Below are 16794 nucleotides of genomic sequence, written 5' to 3'. Positions count from 1 at the left end.
CGTATATGGGACTGTCATATCTTGATGAAAAATGCATAGCTCTGTCTTGCTGCAAATATGGCAGTATCTGGGCCTGCACAAATGTGAATGTCAGTGAGATTATTTATTTATTTATTTATTTATTTTTAGTCCCTTGGAGTCTGAGCCAAGTCCACCCACTCTCTGTATTGTTAAAAATCCACTGAAACTGTTTCATGTCATGCTGATACACTGATTTCTGCAGGCAGACAGTTACTGCTCCCAAGAACAGCCATAATGTGCAATGGGCTTTCTGTAGTAAGGTGTGCTATTTGTCTAGGATACAGGGCATTATAGTTTGGCTTTTCACAGACTCTTCCTGTGTTCTGATAGACCACACCAACATTTGTGGGTTTTATGGATATTTTCAGGGTCTCATATTTGGGACCATTTTTGTATTGGATGTCAGTGTGGCTGCTCCCAGTAGGTTTAGCTTCGTGCTACTACTGCTAATAAGAGAGACCTGAAGTCCTTTGCAAATAACAGTACCATTATTAGTGCATCAGACCCAGAATGCACAATTCAAAAACTGGGTGGGTGTAAGAAATCAGAGAAGTGAGGCTCATAGGTTCCATCATGACTCCAAGAGCTAGAGTCATGTTATGGACAGTAGAAGGAGATAAATCACTGGAGTAGTATTAGCCAGAGGCAGCAGACATCAGATGTAGGGCCTAATTTTAAGAGGTGCAGAACACTCAGAACACCAGATGTAGTCAATGGGAGCTGCAGGTGCTCAGCGTATAAGAAAATCAGGCTCCGAATGCCTTTGTGTATATGGGGAATAGGGGAGAGTGAGCTCCACAGTGGTCCTTGCTAGACCATAGCTCTGCAGCTGCTTACGAGTACACAGAGGAGTGGGAAAATCAGGCTATGGCCAAAGCCTCAGTCATGCCTCCTCTGGGGCAGACAGTGCTTCCAGCCTCACTGGTGTCCCCTTCTGCTGGGTGCTGCATGGGATCACTGTGTGGGAAAGGAAGACTGTGCATTAAGCCTGTGGCTAATGCATAAGCCCCATTCAGAAAATATACCTCATATTTAATGCTCTTTCCCATCTTTTCTTAGAATATATTTCTAGACTGTGGGACAGATCCTCAGCTGGTATAGAATTATAGAAATGTAGGACTGGAAGGGACCTCGATAGATCATCTAGTCTAGTCATCTAGTCCAGTTCCCTGCAGTGAGGCAGGACTTTCTTAAAAACCTCCCATGACAGAGATTCCACACCCTCCCTAGGTAATTTGTTCCAGTGCTCAACTACCCTTACACTTACGAAGTTTTAACCTAAATTTCCCTTGCTCCAATTTAAGCCTGTTACTTCTTGTCCTGTCCTTAGTGAGTAAGGAAAACAATTTATCTTCCTCCAATTTGTAACATTTTACATATTTGAAGACTCTTATGTCTCCCTTCAGTCTTTTCCAGAGTAAACAAACTCAATTTTTTCCTTGTAGGTCATGTTTGCAAGACCTTTAATTGTTTTTGTTGCTGTCAGGTGTAGCTTCCTTGAAATCAATGGAGCTACTCTGATTTACAGCAGTTGAGGATCTGGCTCCAACTTCAGAAAGACACTGTTGACTATTTCGAAGGCTATATAATACTTAGTACTTATGTATCACTTCAATCTCCTTTACAAACATTGAATTAATCTTCACAACATCCTTATGAGGCAGATCAGTAAATGTTATCTTCTTTGGACAGCTGAGGAAACAGCTACAGAGAGTCCAAATTTTTCAAACTTGGGTGCCTAAAGGTAAGGCATCTGAACTAAGACTACAAGCTAGCAGTTTGATTCCCAGTTCACACAGACATGCTCGTGCAAGCTCCCATCAAGTTGGCGAACTAAAAATACTAGTGTAGCCGCGGTAGCACAGGTTCAGGCAGGTTTGTGCACATGGCAGCCAGCCTATGCCACCCTCACTGCCCGTGCTACCATGGCTATACTATTGTTTTTAGCGTGCTAGCACAATGAGAGCTAGCATGAGTTGCCTGCACGAGCTGGGAATCACTTCCCTAGCTCGCGGATAAATGTAGCCACAGTGCCCTAATTTTTAGAGGTGCTGAGCAGCCACAATTGCAGCTGGAATCCATGGAAGCGGAGAGTGCTCAGCACCTCTAATAATTAGGCTACTTATTTGAATGCTTAAGGTTAGGTATCCACAATTGAAAAATTGGACTAAGGGGCAAATTCTGCTTTGGTCTCTGTGGAGGGTCTCTTGGCAGGGTGGTTCATGGCACAGGACGGGCAGGCTACAAGAGGCAATACAGCGTCTTTCATTCATTCTGTAGCACTGCTTAATGTACATAAAGGCTGCTCTGCTTTTATATGTAGTATTGAACATTGACCTCTTCTATTGCAGGCCAAGCTTTCGTCCATCCATATGACAAGACTTCATGCATCTACTAAAACCCCATCTTCAGGCCACTTGAGGGGCTGCAAGGAATTTCAAGAGGGCCAAGATGTTAAATGCCATTGTCACACAAAGGCATGCAAAATATCCTCACCAGATGGCTCGGGATCAACAAGTAGATCAAACGCGATCCAGGAATTTTCAGAATCCTTTGAGAAGCAACTGCATTTCAAAATCAAGCGCTCAGTTTCTTTGGTAGGTAACCACCATTATGGGTGCTTATTCCACATAAGAAACAATGAGCCAAATTCATCCCATTGACTTCAATGGGGATATACCAAGGATGCATTTGGATTAGTCTCTTAAATGAGGCAGTTTGTACAGTAGCACACACAGATTTAGTTTGATAATATATTATTAGCCTGAACACCCTTAATGTAGTGCAATTCTCTATACCAGTTGCTGGTGGGATTCCAAAATAAGGCAACTAGCTGGCCTGGACTGACCATGGTGGTAAGATGTTTTAAATGGATTCTCCAGCTGTGCCAATGAAGTGTTACAATATTTAAATCCTGCTGCTTTTTATAGCTGGACAGGTAGCTGCTCACCTTAGCTATGAAACTCTGCCCTCTTTTCCATTGCTGCTGACCTGTTTAATCATATAAAGTGTTGCTCGTAAGATGGCCCCTGAAGCATAGGCATTTTACTATATTTTCTATTTGCCTTGATGACACAGCCAGTTACAATAGTTTCCATCTTTTGTAGTTCAGTTTCCTAGGATTTAATACATATTCTCCCGCCTTAACTATTCATAAAAATGGAGAGAGAATAATACATTTTAGCATATTTTTATTTCAAAGCCTTTCATAACAGGAACACAGTCAACTCGAATCATGCTGCCTGAAAAGTTTTACTTATTGTTGCAAGTGACACTTAAGATTACTAGAACTGAATAAACAGAGGGAGAAATATTTCTCCCTCATTTTCCAATTTGTTTTCTTTGCATTTAACAATACTTTGTGTGTAGTCATTTTCAGCTGTCTGTGCGAGTCTTTCATATAGCAGCATGGGAGAGAAAATCTTCTTTACAAAAAGGAGATGTGATTGTAAAACCACAAAAAAATCAGTAGATGGACTCTGGAGCAGATCCAAAACCTGAAATGACTTTTAACTCTTGTTATTTTTTGTTTTGCTAGATTTCAAGTTGATTCTGGTCCAGCATTTAAGCAGGTGTCTCAAGCATGAGACTTCAATAGGACTACTCTCATCCATTACATTCAGTGGGCCCACTCACATACTTCAGAGTTAGGCACCTTATATAAGTTGCTGAATTCAGCCCCAAAGAGACGAGACTGGCTACCCCATCTCTTTAGTAGACAAAAGCTATTTTAAAAGCACTGATTACATTTTCAAGTTGTGAACTCTTAGGGTCAGATCCTCATCTGGCATAAATTTAAAGTAAATTTGGCCACGCTGGTTTATATCAGCTACTCTGTAGTTTTAAAAATTTGTAAAATATCCTTTAATTTGATGATTTAATATAAAGTGGAGTATGGTACATGGAGAAGAAAGGGCTGGCAGTTGGGAACAGATTTTGACTGGCTTTGAGTGGTGGGACAGAGAGGAGAGATATGTCATAAATGTCCTTCACTTTGCTTGTGCTCCCGGGCAGAAACCAGCCACAAAATCACAGTCCTTCAGCTCCCTGAACACAAGGACTGCTCCAGGCTCACAAAGATGACAATTATCATGAGGATGATAATTACAGCGTATAAGACTATTGTTATAACTTTATGCACACCTTTCTAACCTCTTTTTCCTCTTTAGGGACTGCTGAGCTCAGAATTTATTTCATTTAGGACCTTGCACTGTCCCTTTTGCTTTTCTCCACATAACTATTCTGGTTTATTTATTGTTTGTAAGAGTTGTCTATGGCTAGATAGTCTGTAAGTGCACAATACGGTTTGGATAAATGTACTTTATATAATACACAAAGTTCTCACTTCTGACTGTACTTTGGAAGGAAACCAGAATGTGTGTACATAACAGTAGTGTTTCCATGGAGTATAACTGGAGTATACTTTGGTTCAGCTTTCAAGCAGCCTGATCCTTCAAGGTGCTGTGTACGTTCAAAGCCCCTTGAAGCCAGTGCAAGTTGAAGGAGTTCAGCACCTTCCAGTATTGGACGTTAGCTGTCAAAAATATGAGAGAGAATTTGAGAGTGCACTTGAACTTGGATTTCAAATTTAGCCATGAGAATTCCTATTTCTTTGAACACTATAAAAGTCCTTGAGGTGGCATTCAATGCATCCCTTACACTGCAACACAGGAAAGATACATGGGGAAGAGGCAATCCTATTCAACTTCATTCTTAGTGTATCGCTTTCCTCTTGAAAGTTGCATTGATGACAGCTAATAACCTTCAGCACCTGTGTTTGGGGAGGTCTTCAGAACCAACAGAGAACATTATCAAGGCACGTGGTGGCTTCATTACAATCTGGATCAAGTGAGAGAGTAGCAAGACAGAGGCTGGTCTGAAATCCCAGGGTTCCTCCTCCCTCAGGGCTTTTCAGGTGGGTGATCCCACCTGTAGGTGTGCAGCATATCAAGGTTATAGGGGAACACATGTTGCATCCTGCTGGGTTTTAGGGTGTCTACTCTGGGGCCATGAGTTTGAGACAGTCATGTTAATGCTGATTTGGCACAGGTAGGTGACCAGCATTTTTATAATATCTTTTTGATGAAATAAATTATGACTTTTTGTCACTCTTTTGGGGATTTATTTCTAATTTTCTCCATTCTATTTTCTTTTCAGCAACCTGAGGGGATGAAGGAGAGGAGAGAGCGAGCAAGAATGTGCATGTCCAAGAGCAGATCTCACAAGAAAGAGGGAGGGAAGAGGGAGCCCAAGACAGAGCAGAAGGAAGAAGAAAGACCAGAGATTTCTGCTGGAAAACAAAGCTAATAGCTTCCATCCTAAGTAGGCATTAAAAAGAGAGATTTATATATTAAAGGTTACAGTGTATTGGAGCCATTTACTGAAAGAGTAAAGTGAGTTTTGTTTTGATTAGATGGAAGAGGCCAGTTAGCTAAAGTAAAGTAAACCCTAATTTTTAAAATAAAATTATTGCAGTGATACCTTTGAGGCTGTGTTTCTATTGTCCTCTTTTTACTTTCTCCATTAGAAGCATGACACTTGCTCTAAGGAGAGTGTGTGCCTAGTTGGATCAAGGTTTAAGTGAGCCCTGCATCATTTTAATCTGGATTTCAGTCAGATTTAGATTTCGCACAGCAGTGGACATGCTCACTTAAGAGAAGAATGCACACAGGTTGAAGACCCTTGCAAAATCACATGTAACCCACTTCATTTAAATTTTTGTTAAAAACTGGAAATACAGCCCAGACTTATCAAGAGGTTTGAGAAAGAAAAACGTCACACAAACTGCCAAGTGCTGCACAGCTCTGGCAGTTGGTTTGGTTTGTCTGTAAATTAAAATTTTCTTATTTTAACCACCCTCCAAACATTTATTGAAGCAATAAAACAAAAGGGAATACACAGTTTTCACTGAACATATCATTGGCTCTGTTTAAATCCAAGATCTTGTTGCTGCCCCACCCGTCCCTGCTATACCTCATTGCTTCATCCCACCACGTTTCCTTGCCCTTTGCTATCCCTCCATGTTACCCTTCACCTCATCTCTCCCCACCATGCCCCCAATGTCAATTTCCCCACCCGTGAACTAATGCACCCTCACACTTCTACCCCCATGCCTCACTCACCATCTACTTCAATCTCGCTTGTGCTGGTCCTCCCCACTCCATTTATTGTCTCACTTATCCACTCCACAGTTCCTGTAAACCCTCATTGTCTCATTTCTGACCTTATCTCTCTTATGCCTCTGTAATCCAAAGACTTCCCCAATGAAACCAGACTAACTGTGTGCTTCAGGGAGATTGCAAAGAGAGAACATTGCTCCCACAATCCAACAAAGCAGGAATGTTCAGTGGAAGTGTGCCAGCCCTTTAGCTTTTCCACTTGTTCCACTTCCATGATTAGGGTCTTTGCCAAATGAAGGGAGCTGGGCTCCTGGTCTGCCTTTTGTAAGTAGGTCTTAGAGAAGCCCCATCTCCCAAAGAATGAAGTTTCCCTGTACTCAGGGGAAAGTCCCAAGAAATATGGGCCAGATTTTCTTCTGGACACATATCATAACCTTAGACCGGACATACTTGGCAACATCCTTGCCCATCCCCTCCCAGTGGAAGGACTTCCCCAACCGGTCCTTGGTTCTGTTCACCCCAGCATGGCCACTGGGATGATCATGGGCTAAGCTTAAGAGTTTCCCATGGTACTTAGTTGGAACCACCAACTGTTTTTGCGGCTGCCATTCTTCCCGGTGTCCACCAGAAAGAATTTCCTTGTATAAAAGTCCTTGGTCTATAACAAACCGGGATCGATTAGAAGAGCTGAGAGGCGGTGGGGTGCTCCGTGCCGCCGCCCAAGCTTTCTGAAGGCTGTCATCCGCTTCCTGCTCAGCCTGGAACGGTTCCCTTGAGGCTGGGGTCACCAGTTCTTCCTCAGACTGTGGACTTGGGCTTGGTCCCTCTGGAAGCGATGTAGGTGATGGGGTTGTTTCCGTTGCTGGTGAACCGCTCTCCGCTGGTGCACCTGAGGGTATTTCAGGCTCTGGCTGAGCCTTTTGGGTATGGCTGTCTGTTGCTTCTGCCAGTTTGGGCTCGCTGGCGCCCTCTGGCGTTGAGTTTGAAGATGTGGTTGCACTTGCTGGTGCTGGTTGCTGTTCCAGTTCCGGGCCTGGGGCTGGAGATGCTGTGGCTGTTTCAGTTGTAGGCATGGAATCCGGGTCCACTACCTCTGTCTGGGTCTCTGGTAACACAGACGGGGCGTCTGTGGACGGTTCAGGAACAGGAATGGGTCTGGAAGCTTGCCTGGTTTGGCTACGGGTAACCATTACCACTCTCTTGGCCCGCCTCACCTGGTTGGCCAAGTCTTCCCCCAGTAGCATGGGGATAGGATAATTGTCATAGACTGCAAAAGTCCACATTCCTGACCAGCCTTTGTACTGGACAGGCAGTTCAGCTGTAGGCAAGTCTACAGCTTGTGACATGAAGGGGTAAATTGTAACTTTGGCCTTTGGGTTGATGAATTTGGGGTCAACGAAGGATTGGTGGATAGCTGACACTTGTGCCCCCGTGTCTTTCCACGCAGTAACCTTCTTTCCGCCCACTCTCAAATTTTCCCTTCGCTCCAAGGGTATTTGAGAGGCATCTGGGCCTGGGGATCTTTGGTGTGATGGTGGTGTAATGAATTGCACTCGCATGGTGTTCTTGGGACAGTTGGCCTTGATATGTCCCAGTTCATTACACTTAAAGCATCTTCCATCTGATGGGTCACTGGGCCGAGGTGAGTTACTGGAGACTGGTGAGGTGGAAGGGTAGGGTGTCTGTGGCTTTACTTGGGTGGTATGTGGGGTCTTTGGCTGTCCTCGGTTGTAGGGTTTATGGTCTGTGTGCCCCCTGGGGTAATCGTTCCCCTTGACAGTAGCTTTCTTGCTTTCTGCCAGTTCCATCCATTTGGCTCCAATCTCCCCCGCCTCAGCGATATCTTTGGGTTTTCCATCTTGTATGTACCGTGTGATGTCTTCAGGAACACCATCCAAGAACTGCTCCATTTGTATGAGGAGATTCAGTTCTTCCAAGGTTTGAATGTTGTTTCCTGTTATCCAGGCCTCATAGTTTTTTGCAATGTAGTAGGCGTGTTTGGGAAATGACACCTCTGGTTTCCACTTTTGGGTTCTGAAGCGCCGACGGGCATGATCTGGGGTTATCCCAATCCTGTATCTGGCCTTGGTTTGAAAAAGTTTATAGTCATTCATTTGCTGCTTAGGCATTTCAGCTGCCACCTCTGCTAAAGGTCCACTGAGTTGTGGCCTTAATTCTACCATGTACTGGTCTTCGGGGATGCTGTACCCAAGACAGGCTCTTTCAAAATTTTCCAAGAAGGCCTCGGTGTCATCACCTGCCTTGTAGGTGGGAAATTTCCTGTGCTGTGGAGCAATAATTGGCGCCGGGTTGTTAGGGTTGGCTGGCACATGCAGCCCAGCTTTTGCCAACTCCAGTTCATGTTTTCTCTGTTTTTCCCTCTCTTCATACTCTTTTTGTTGTTTTTCCATTTCTTTTTGGTGTTTTTCCATTTCTTTTTGGTGTTTTTCCATGTCTCGGCGGTGGGCCAACTCTTCTTCTGCTTGTTTCCTTCGGTAGGCCACCTCTTCTTCTTCTAGTTTTCTTTTGTGTGCTGCCTCTTGGGCTGCCTGTTCTCTTTGGAAGGCTGCCAGTTTGATGCTTTCTTCCTTTTCTTTTATTTCCAGTTGTCGCCTGTGTTCAGCTTCTCTGAATTGGTCTTCGGCCTCAATTTTTGCCTTGGTAGACATGGTTCCTGTTTTCTTGTGTTGGGGTGCCCTCCGGTGTTTCTCTTCTGAACTGCAGGCTCTCTGTTGCCTCCTGAAGTCTGCCTAGCAACAGTGCCTTTAGCTAATCTTCAATGTTAAGTAAACCTGAAAAACCACTTTATTTGCATTTATATAGTGCTGGTATGACTCTCAATGGGAGTGCTATTGTGTGACAAAAGACTCGTGATAGCCCTTAACGACTTCTTGCTTAACATGCAAGCCACAAACTGCCAGAGAGAGCAGAAAAAAAATTCTCTCTGGTTCCCTTTTAAAACCAAACTGCTTCTCTCTGCTAAAAAGCCCTTAGCAGAGAAAAGAAAAATATAATATTCCTACTGGCTTCTGGATTCTGTCTATATCCCACCACTGCTACACCATATCATAACCTTAGTCCCAGATTTGGACCTTAGCGTCCAAAATATGGGGGTTAGCATGAAAACCTCCAAGCTTAGTCACCAGCTTGGACCTGGTACTTGCTGCCACCACCCAAAAAATTAGAGTGTTTTGGGGCACTCTGGTCCCCCCGAAAAACCTTCCCTGGGGACCCCAAGACCCAAATCCCTTGAGTCTCACAACAAAGGGAAATAATCCTTTTTCCCTTCCCCCCTCCAGGTGCTCCTGGAGAGATACACAGACACAAGCTCTGTGAATCCCAACAGAGTGACTCCCCCTCTCTGTTCCCAGTCCTGGAACAAAAAGTACTTTCCTCTTCACCCAGAGGGAATGCAAAATCAGGCTAGCCACTTCAACGCACACAGATCTCCCCTGATTTCTTCCTCCCACCAATTCCCTGGTGAGTACATACTCAATTTCCCTGAAGTAAAAAAAAAACTCCAACAGGTCTTAAAAGAAAGCTTTATATAAAAAGAAAGAAAAAATACAAATGGTCTCTCTGTATTAAGATGACACAATACAGGGCAATTTCTTAAAAGAATATTGAATAAACAGCCTTATTCAAAAAGAATACAAATCAAAGCACTCCAGCACTTATATTCATGCAAATACCAAAGAAAAGAAACCATATAACTTACTATCTGATCTCTTTGTCCTTACACTTAGAAACAAAAGATTAGAAAGCAGAACTACTTCTCCAAAGCTCAGAGAAAGCAGGCAGCCAGAAAACAAAGACCTCAGACACACAATGCCCTCCACCCAAAGTTGAAAAAATCCGGTTTCCTGATTGGTCCTCAGGTCAGGTGCTCCAGGTGAAAGAGACGTTAACCCTTAGCTATCTGTTTATGACAGCACAGGAAAAATCTGCCCAGGTGATGGGACTTACCTCAGCAGAGGAAAAAAAGAACTAGATAAGTTCTTGAAGGATAGGTCGACCAATGGCTATTAGCCAGGATGGCCAGGGATTGGAGTCCTTAGCCTCTGTTTGCCAGAAGCTGGGAATGGGCAACAAGGGATGAATCACTTGATGGTTACGTGTTCTGTTCATTTCTTCTGGGGCACCTGGCATTGGCCACTGTCGGAAGACAGGATACAAGGCTAGATGGACCTTTGGTCTGATCCAGTATGGCTGTTCTTATGTAACCCTCCCTTTTGTGGGAAGGGCTTTCCTAGGCTTTGCCTATAGAAAATAGGGACAGTATAACACTATTAGGGAAGATGGAAGGCTAATAACACTACCGGCAAGACTCAAATTTTTTTTGGTTGTCCTGTGATTTTCCATGATTAGCAAAAATCTTGTCACTTTAAACCAAAGTAGAGCCTTAATTTTGAATTTCCAACCTTTTAAAAGTTTAGGTTGTCTGTAAAACTTTTCAAAAACTTAGCTCCATCTTAATTTCGTGTTTGTTTCTGAGTATAAAAAAGGTGATTGACCTGTGGTTAGTGTCTGTTAAATGTTTTTCCTTTGTATCAAATGTTATAAAATTAATAAACACAAATGAAAAAACTAAAGATGTGCTCATTTACAGTTGTCATTAGTTGGTTCATTTCAGGTTCAAACTGGAATTTCACACAGTCCTTCTTTCATACAAAACTGCCATGCTGATGCAATTTTCTTTAACTAAATTTAAAAATTACATTACACAACAATTTAGGCTAGAAGCTGTAACAGCTACTGGATGAGCTACGCTTTGGACCCCTTTGCAGTCCCTCTTGAGAAGTGGTTCTCAAACTTTTGTACCGGTGATGCTTCTCACATAGCAAGCCTCTGAGTGCGACCCCCCCTTATACATTTAAAACACTTTTTATATACTTAACATCATTATAAATGCTGGAGGCAAAGTGGGGTTTGGGGTGGAGGCTGACATGTCATGACTCCCCCTGTAATAACCTTGCAACCCCCTGAGGGGTCCTGACCCCCAGTTTGAGAACCCCTGCTCTTGAGTGTACCCCTCAGGTGGCAGGCTTCACCTCTCTCAAGGGTGGAAATCTGCAATTCAGCCATTCTTAGACTGGTTCTCTGGGTTGCAGTCCCCCGTGTTTCCCAACCATGTTAATGTGACAAGGCCAGCTCTAGTTGGGCTTGCAAGAAAATTCCCTCCAGGAGCATGAGACCAGTGACTGATTGAAATTATTCAAAACAGCTTCTTCTTCCAAACCAATGTATTGTTTATTTGGCCAAAGGCAAATGGCAATCAGAAAAAAGGTTAAAGGCCTATATGTCAGGCCCCAAAGCTTAATTATGAATTGCAAATTGAAGTAGATGTGGGAAGCTGATCTGGAAAAAAACAGGTCATATGTTCCCTCAAAATGCCCATAAACAACTGATAGTGATGAACTGAGCTAGTTTTAAAGCAAAGGTCTCTATCACTTCAGTTAAAGGAGAACTAGCTAGCTGCAGGAGTAGGTGTTTTAGCTTCTCTTTGGGGCAGTCACTGAAGGGTGACATCACACGTGTCTGTGCACATTTTAAAGCCTGACACCTCCCCGACTGACTGGGGATTGGTAATGCTCTGTTAAAATAATCTCCTCTGCTGTGTTTCCTGACACCTGAGACTGACTGGTATACTCTCCTCTGGGAAGTGAATCCAGGGATACACAGAGAAATTCTTCTGGAATAGGCATCTCAATAGCAGGGTCCATCCATAATAAGATGATTTCTAAGAGGACTATCAAAACAGCTTACAGTGTCACTACCCACGCTTTTAGGTTTGTGAATGTTCAGCGTCACAGCAGAGTAAAAATACTGTGACGCTTCTGATGTATTGTTTAATCAAAGCATGATTTTGAGGATGGATCAAAGTTCAGCTACATATATATATGTAACAGTTGACAAGGACAGCATGAAACCATTGATACATTTATTTATATACTAGTAAAACATTCTAAGAAAAAGGGGGAAATCTGTAATAGAAATTCAAAACCAAACAACTCCGAGCCACTATATACATAAAAATAGAATATGAAATAAACACAGCAAAAGAAAAAGCTAATAGTAAATATGCAAACATACAAATGAATACATTTTGCATTTGTTCTCAGATGTATGAAATAATACTGATGGACGCCCATGTCAGGCTTTGGGTGCTCTCAATGCACACATATTGCATACAGTCTCTAGATATATTCATATAGACTGCCTAAAATTATCCACTAAGAAAACCAGTCATAATCACAGGATATGCAATGATCTCATCATCCACCAAAGCCCTGGAAAACAGATAGGCCTTGTAGCATGTCCAGAAGAATATACATCCCGAGTTGGGTGGACTAAGCTGAGAAATGAATTCCAGAGTCAAGGAACCTTCACAGAGAATCAGTTCCCTTTCTGTAACACTGTGGTCTTGTCTACACTACGGGGGGAGATCGATCTAAGTTACACAGCTTCAGTTACATGAATAAAGTAGCTGAAGTCAACGTACTTAGATTTACTTACCGCAGGGTCCACACTAAGCTATGTTGTCAAGTAACCATCAGATGTAAAGCCACTTTTTGGTCTGCTAACTTATCCAATACAATCTGGTTACTCAACCACAAGTAGTTCTGGGTTGGAGTCATCCTATGACTGACAGTGATTTATGTTCCTTTGAAGGATGAAGATTCGGATCCATGTGTTATTTGTCATGATGATCTTGAGACTGGCAGTATAATAGAACTTCACTGCATGCACAGCTTTCACAAAGAGGTACTGCAAGAAACTCAAGGGGCCCTATTTCACATCACTTACAGTTTACTTGGAAGAGGAAGGATTCCATATATGACCTTCCATGACTCCAGCTAGACTTTGACTGAGCTCATTATGCTGGTGGTTGAGATGGGGGGCGGGGGTATAGAAGCTGCTGCACTTCTTGATGCTCCTCTTACATGGGATGAATTCCTCAGTGCCCAGCTAAGCTGCCTCCATGACAGCTTTGTACTAGAGGAGAATAACAAAAACTGCTCTAATGCGGGGCCGGATCAGAACCTCTGTATCCAGTGTGTATTTGTTCCTGATATCAATTGGCTGAAAAATAATTATAGCAAAATAATGGAATCTGGATGTCTCTGCAGAATTGATACCGGAATAGGGATAAGACGGTTTAACTTCTCGCTCTAGTTCAAATCTGACCCAGGACAGAAGTGGCCAAGCATTGCTATAAATGTTGGATGCTTGGTGTGAATGAGGTTAGTGGGTTTGGTACAATCTTCAGTGGACAGCTGATCACATGGCAACAACCAGTAGCATAAATGGCACCCTTATTGGTACACTCAGTAAAGTGACCAAGGATCAAATTAGCCATAGAAAATGTATCATGTCCCTAGAAATGATCTCCCAAGGTGATGCTTTAGGCATAATGGTTGGGATGCTTGATACTGCTGCTTATATTATACCTCTTCTGTGGATAAACACAGGACCTTAGTCTCAAGAACTGTCCATCTAGCACTAAATTAACTAACTAACTAACTAAAGAGAGAGAGAGAGAGAGATATCTTAGACTCCTGAAAAATTAAAATTGGGTCTGATCCTGATCCTATTGAAGTCATTTCAATGAAAGCAGAATTGAGTCCAATGACAGCATTCATGGAGGAACTCACGGAGAATGGGTGAAATCGTGGAGGACCAGAGAAGGGGAGCCGGGGAATTATAGACCAGTCAGTATAACTTCGATACGTGGAAAGATACTGGAAAAAATTATTAAACAAACCATTTGTAAACACCTAGAGGATAATATGGTTGCAAGGGATAGCCAACATGGATTTGTCAAGAATAAATCATGCCAAACAAACCTAATTTCCTTCTTTGATAGGGTTACTGGCCTAGTGGATGGGGGGAAGCAGTAGCCAGAATATATCTTGATTTTCGTAATGCTTTTGATATAATCCCACCTGACATTCTCGTAAGTAAACTATGGAAATGTGAGCTAGATGAAATTACTATAAGGTGGGTGAACAACTGGTTGAAAGACCATACTCAAAAAGTAGTTATTGATGGTTCACGGTCAAGCAGGGAGGATGTATCTAGTAGGGTCCTGCAGGGGTGAGTCCTGGGTCCAATGCTATTCAGTATTTTTGTGAATGACTTGGATAATGGAGTGGATAATATGCTTATAAAATGTGAGAGATGACATCAAGTTAGGAGGAGTTGCATGCACTTTGGAGGGCAAGATTAGAATTCAAAATGATCTTGAGAAATTGGAGAATTGGTCTCAAATCACATAGACAAAATTCAACAAAGTTAAGTGTAAAGTACTGCACTTAGGAAGGAAAAATCAAATGCACAACTACAAAATGTGGAATAACTGGATAGATGATAGTGCTGTTGGGGGTTATAGCAGATGTCAAACTGAACATGGGTCAACAATGTGATGCAGTTGCAAAAAAGGCTAATATCATTCTGGGGTGTACTGAGAGGAGTGTCATATGTAAGATATAGAAAATCATTGTCTCATTCTACTAGGCACTGGTGGGCTCTCAGCTGGAGTATTGTGTCCAAGTCTGTCTGTCACACTTCAGAAAAGATGTGCATAAATTGAAGAGAATCCAGTGGAGAGCAAGAAAAATGTTAAAAGATTTAAAAAACCTCACTTCTGAGGGAAGGTTAAAAAAACTGGGCATGTTTAGTTTTGAGAAAAGAAAACTAAGAGGGGATCCTGATAGCAGTCTTCAAATATGTAAATGCTGTTGTAAAGAGGACAGTGCTAAATTGTTCTCCAGGTCCACTAAAGGTAGGACTTAATCTGCAGCAAAAGAGATAGATATTAGGAAATCTTTCTAACTATATGGATAGTTAAGCTCTGGAAAAGGTTTCCGAAAGAGACTGTGGAATCCCCATCACTGGAGGTTTTTAAGAACAGGTTGGACAAACACCTGTCAGGGATGGTCTAGGTTTAGTTGGTCCTGCCTTATTGCAGAGGCTGGACTTGATAAACTCTTGAGGTCCCATCCAGCCCTACATTCTATGATTCACTGAATACATGGGGGTTTTATGATGCATTTTTAAAAAGGTTAGATCAAAGCTTTGGTCATATATGGGAATTTACCAATCATCCCTCTCAAAAATCCTGGTAGTTGACTGTCAGTGCAGCAAGTATGGATTGCTAACTTTCTTTTTCCCATATTCTTTTCCTCCAACAGTGTATCGAAAAGTGGCTGCTAAAGAAACCAACCTGCCCAACTTGTCGCATCCATGTGCTCATGTCAAAATCTATTTTAGACATTCATCAACCAGGATGAAAAGAGAGCTCAGAAGGACTCCATAGAGAACTCATTACAAAGCTCCATTTCACTTAGAGAAGAGAAAACAAAAAAGGATTGTCATTCCTTAGATCACAGGGTACAAGGTAGTTATAACAAGTATAGCTTTTTTTAATGTTAGAAATCAACTTTAAAGATCAAAAATGACTTAAATGAAAATCAACTAACATTCTGCCTGCGCATGTCACTGCAACATGTCAATGTTTGTGGGAACAGAGTGAAAAAATATTTGTTTTTACAATTGTACAAACAACTGTAAATAAAAATCACATTTGCTGCAAAAAATAATTTTGTGGTGAATTTCACTCGTTTTTGTTAAATGGCTGGATTATATGGTTCTGCAATAGAGGAAACTCTTTAATCCATAGCAAGAGAATTAAGTGACACACTGGCGTGAAGTTAAAAATCAATTACAGTGCCACTGAGAGACTCTGGATTGACAGATATTACAATGAAAGCTGGAGTAGTGATGCTGTAATCTTCCCCTTTCCTCTAAACTTCCCCTGCACTATTCTTTTTAATCTCATTGTATTAATCCCAGGGCCGGCGCTTCCATTTAGGCAACTGGGTGCCAGGATTTGGGAGGGTGGCATTTTGCCATCCTCAGCGGCAATTCGGCGGCAGGTGGTCCTTCCGCGCTCCGGGTCTTTGGCAGCAATTCTGCAGCGGGTCCTTCACTCACTCCGGGACCCGCCGCCAAAGTGCCCCAAAGACTGGGAGCCACGGAAGGACCCCCCCCGCCGCAGAATTGCAGCCAATGACCGGGAGCGCAGAAGAAGCCCCGCCTAGGGCACCAAAAAGCCTGGCGCTGCTCCTGATTAATCCTATTCATTTTTGGGGTTCTAGGTTCCAATGCCTGTTACGAAAGTCAGTTGACTAGTTGGTTGATCAGATCATAGCACCCTGGGCCGGTTGAAGGACTAATTTAAAAAAAAAATTGCTTATGCAAAAGACACTTCAAGAAGACATATCAACAGAACATAATTCCACTAGCAGTGGTTAAATTATGGCAGATGTAGTGATACAAAATGAGAAAGGGCAGAAAATGATTGCAACTATAATCATACGAAATTCAAATCTAAGGCTGACTCTCATCTCATGTATCCCATAAAGTCAAATTATGCCCTTGAATGTGCATGCAGGAGTCTCACTGATGTAGATGGGAGCGGCACATGTGTTGCAGGGCAGAATTTGGCCTGTTGCTTAGGGATTGCAGCATATATTGAGTTGGTCAGTAGGGGATATTGTTGGTATGTCTAGAACTGCCCTCCATCTATATTCTCTAGTCACTAAATCATTATGTGACACAATTCCCAAGCTGTACATCAAATCCCATAGAC

General features: G+C 42.5%; 1 protein-coding gene across 3 annotated transcripts in view; it reads left to right on the top strand.

Moving 5' to 3' along the window:
* LNP1 (leukemia NUP98 fusion partner 1) overlaps positions 1–15657 on the top strand; it is a 38845-nt gene extending 23188 nt beyond the window's left edge. For 2 of the 3 annotated variants that reach the window (XM_030582993.1, XM_030583003.1), the window contains exons 2-4: positions 2373–2618; positions 12813–12905; positions 15335–15657. In XM_030582993.1, the coding sequence (XP_030438853.1) occupies positions 2373–2618; positions 12813–12905; positions 15335–15433 (438 nt within the window). In that variant the 3' untranslated portion in view covers positions 15434–15657. Of the gene's footprint in view, positions 1–2372; positions 2619–5178; positions 5782–12812; positions 12906–15334 lie in introns of those variants that run through there. The other variant, XM_030582982.1, reaches the window with a different exon arrangement.
* Positions 15658–16794: the final 1137 nt, after the last annotated feature.

The sequence above is a fragment of the Gopherus evgoodei genome, chromosome 1, assembly GCF_007399415.2.
Source record: "Gopherus evgoodei ecotype Sinaloan lineage chromosome 1, rGopEvg1_v1.p, whole genome shotgun sequence".
NCBI lineage: Eukaryota > Metazoa > Chordata > Testudines > Testudinidae > Gopherus > Gopherus evgoodei.
Note: the sequence above shows the minus strand (reverse complement) of the source record. Positions and strands in the feature narration are given on the sequence as shown.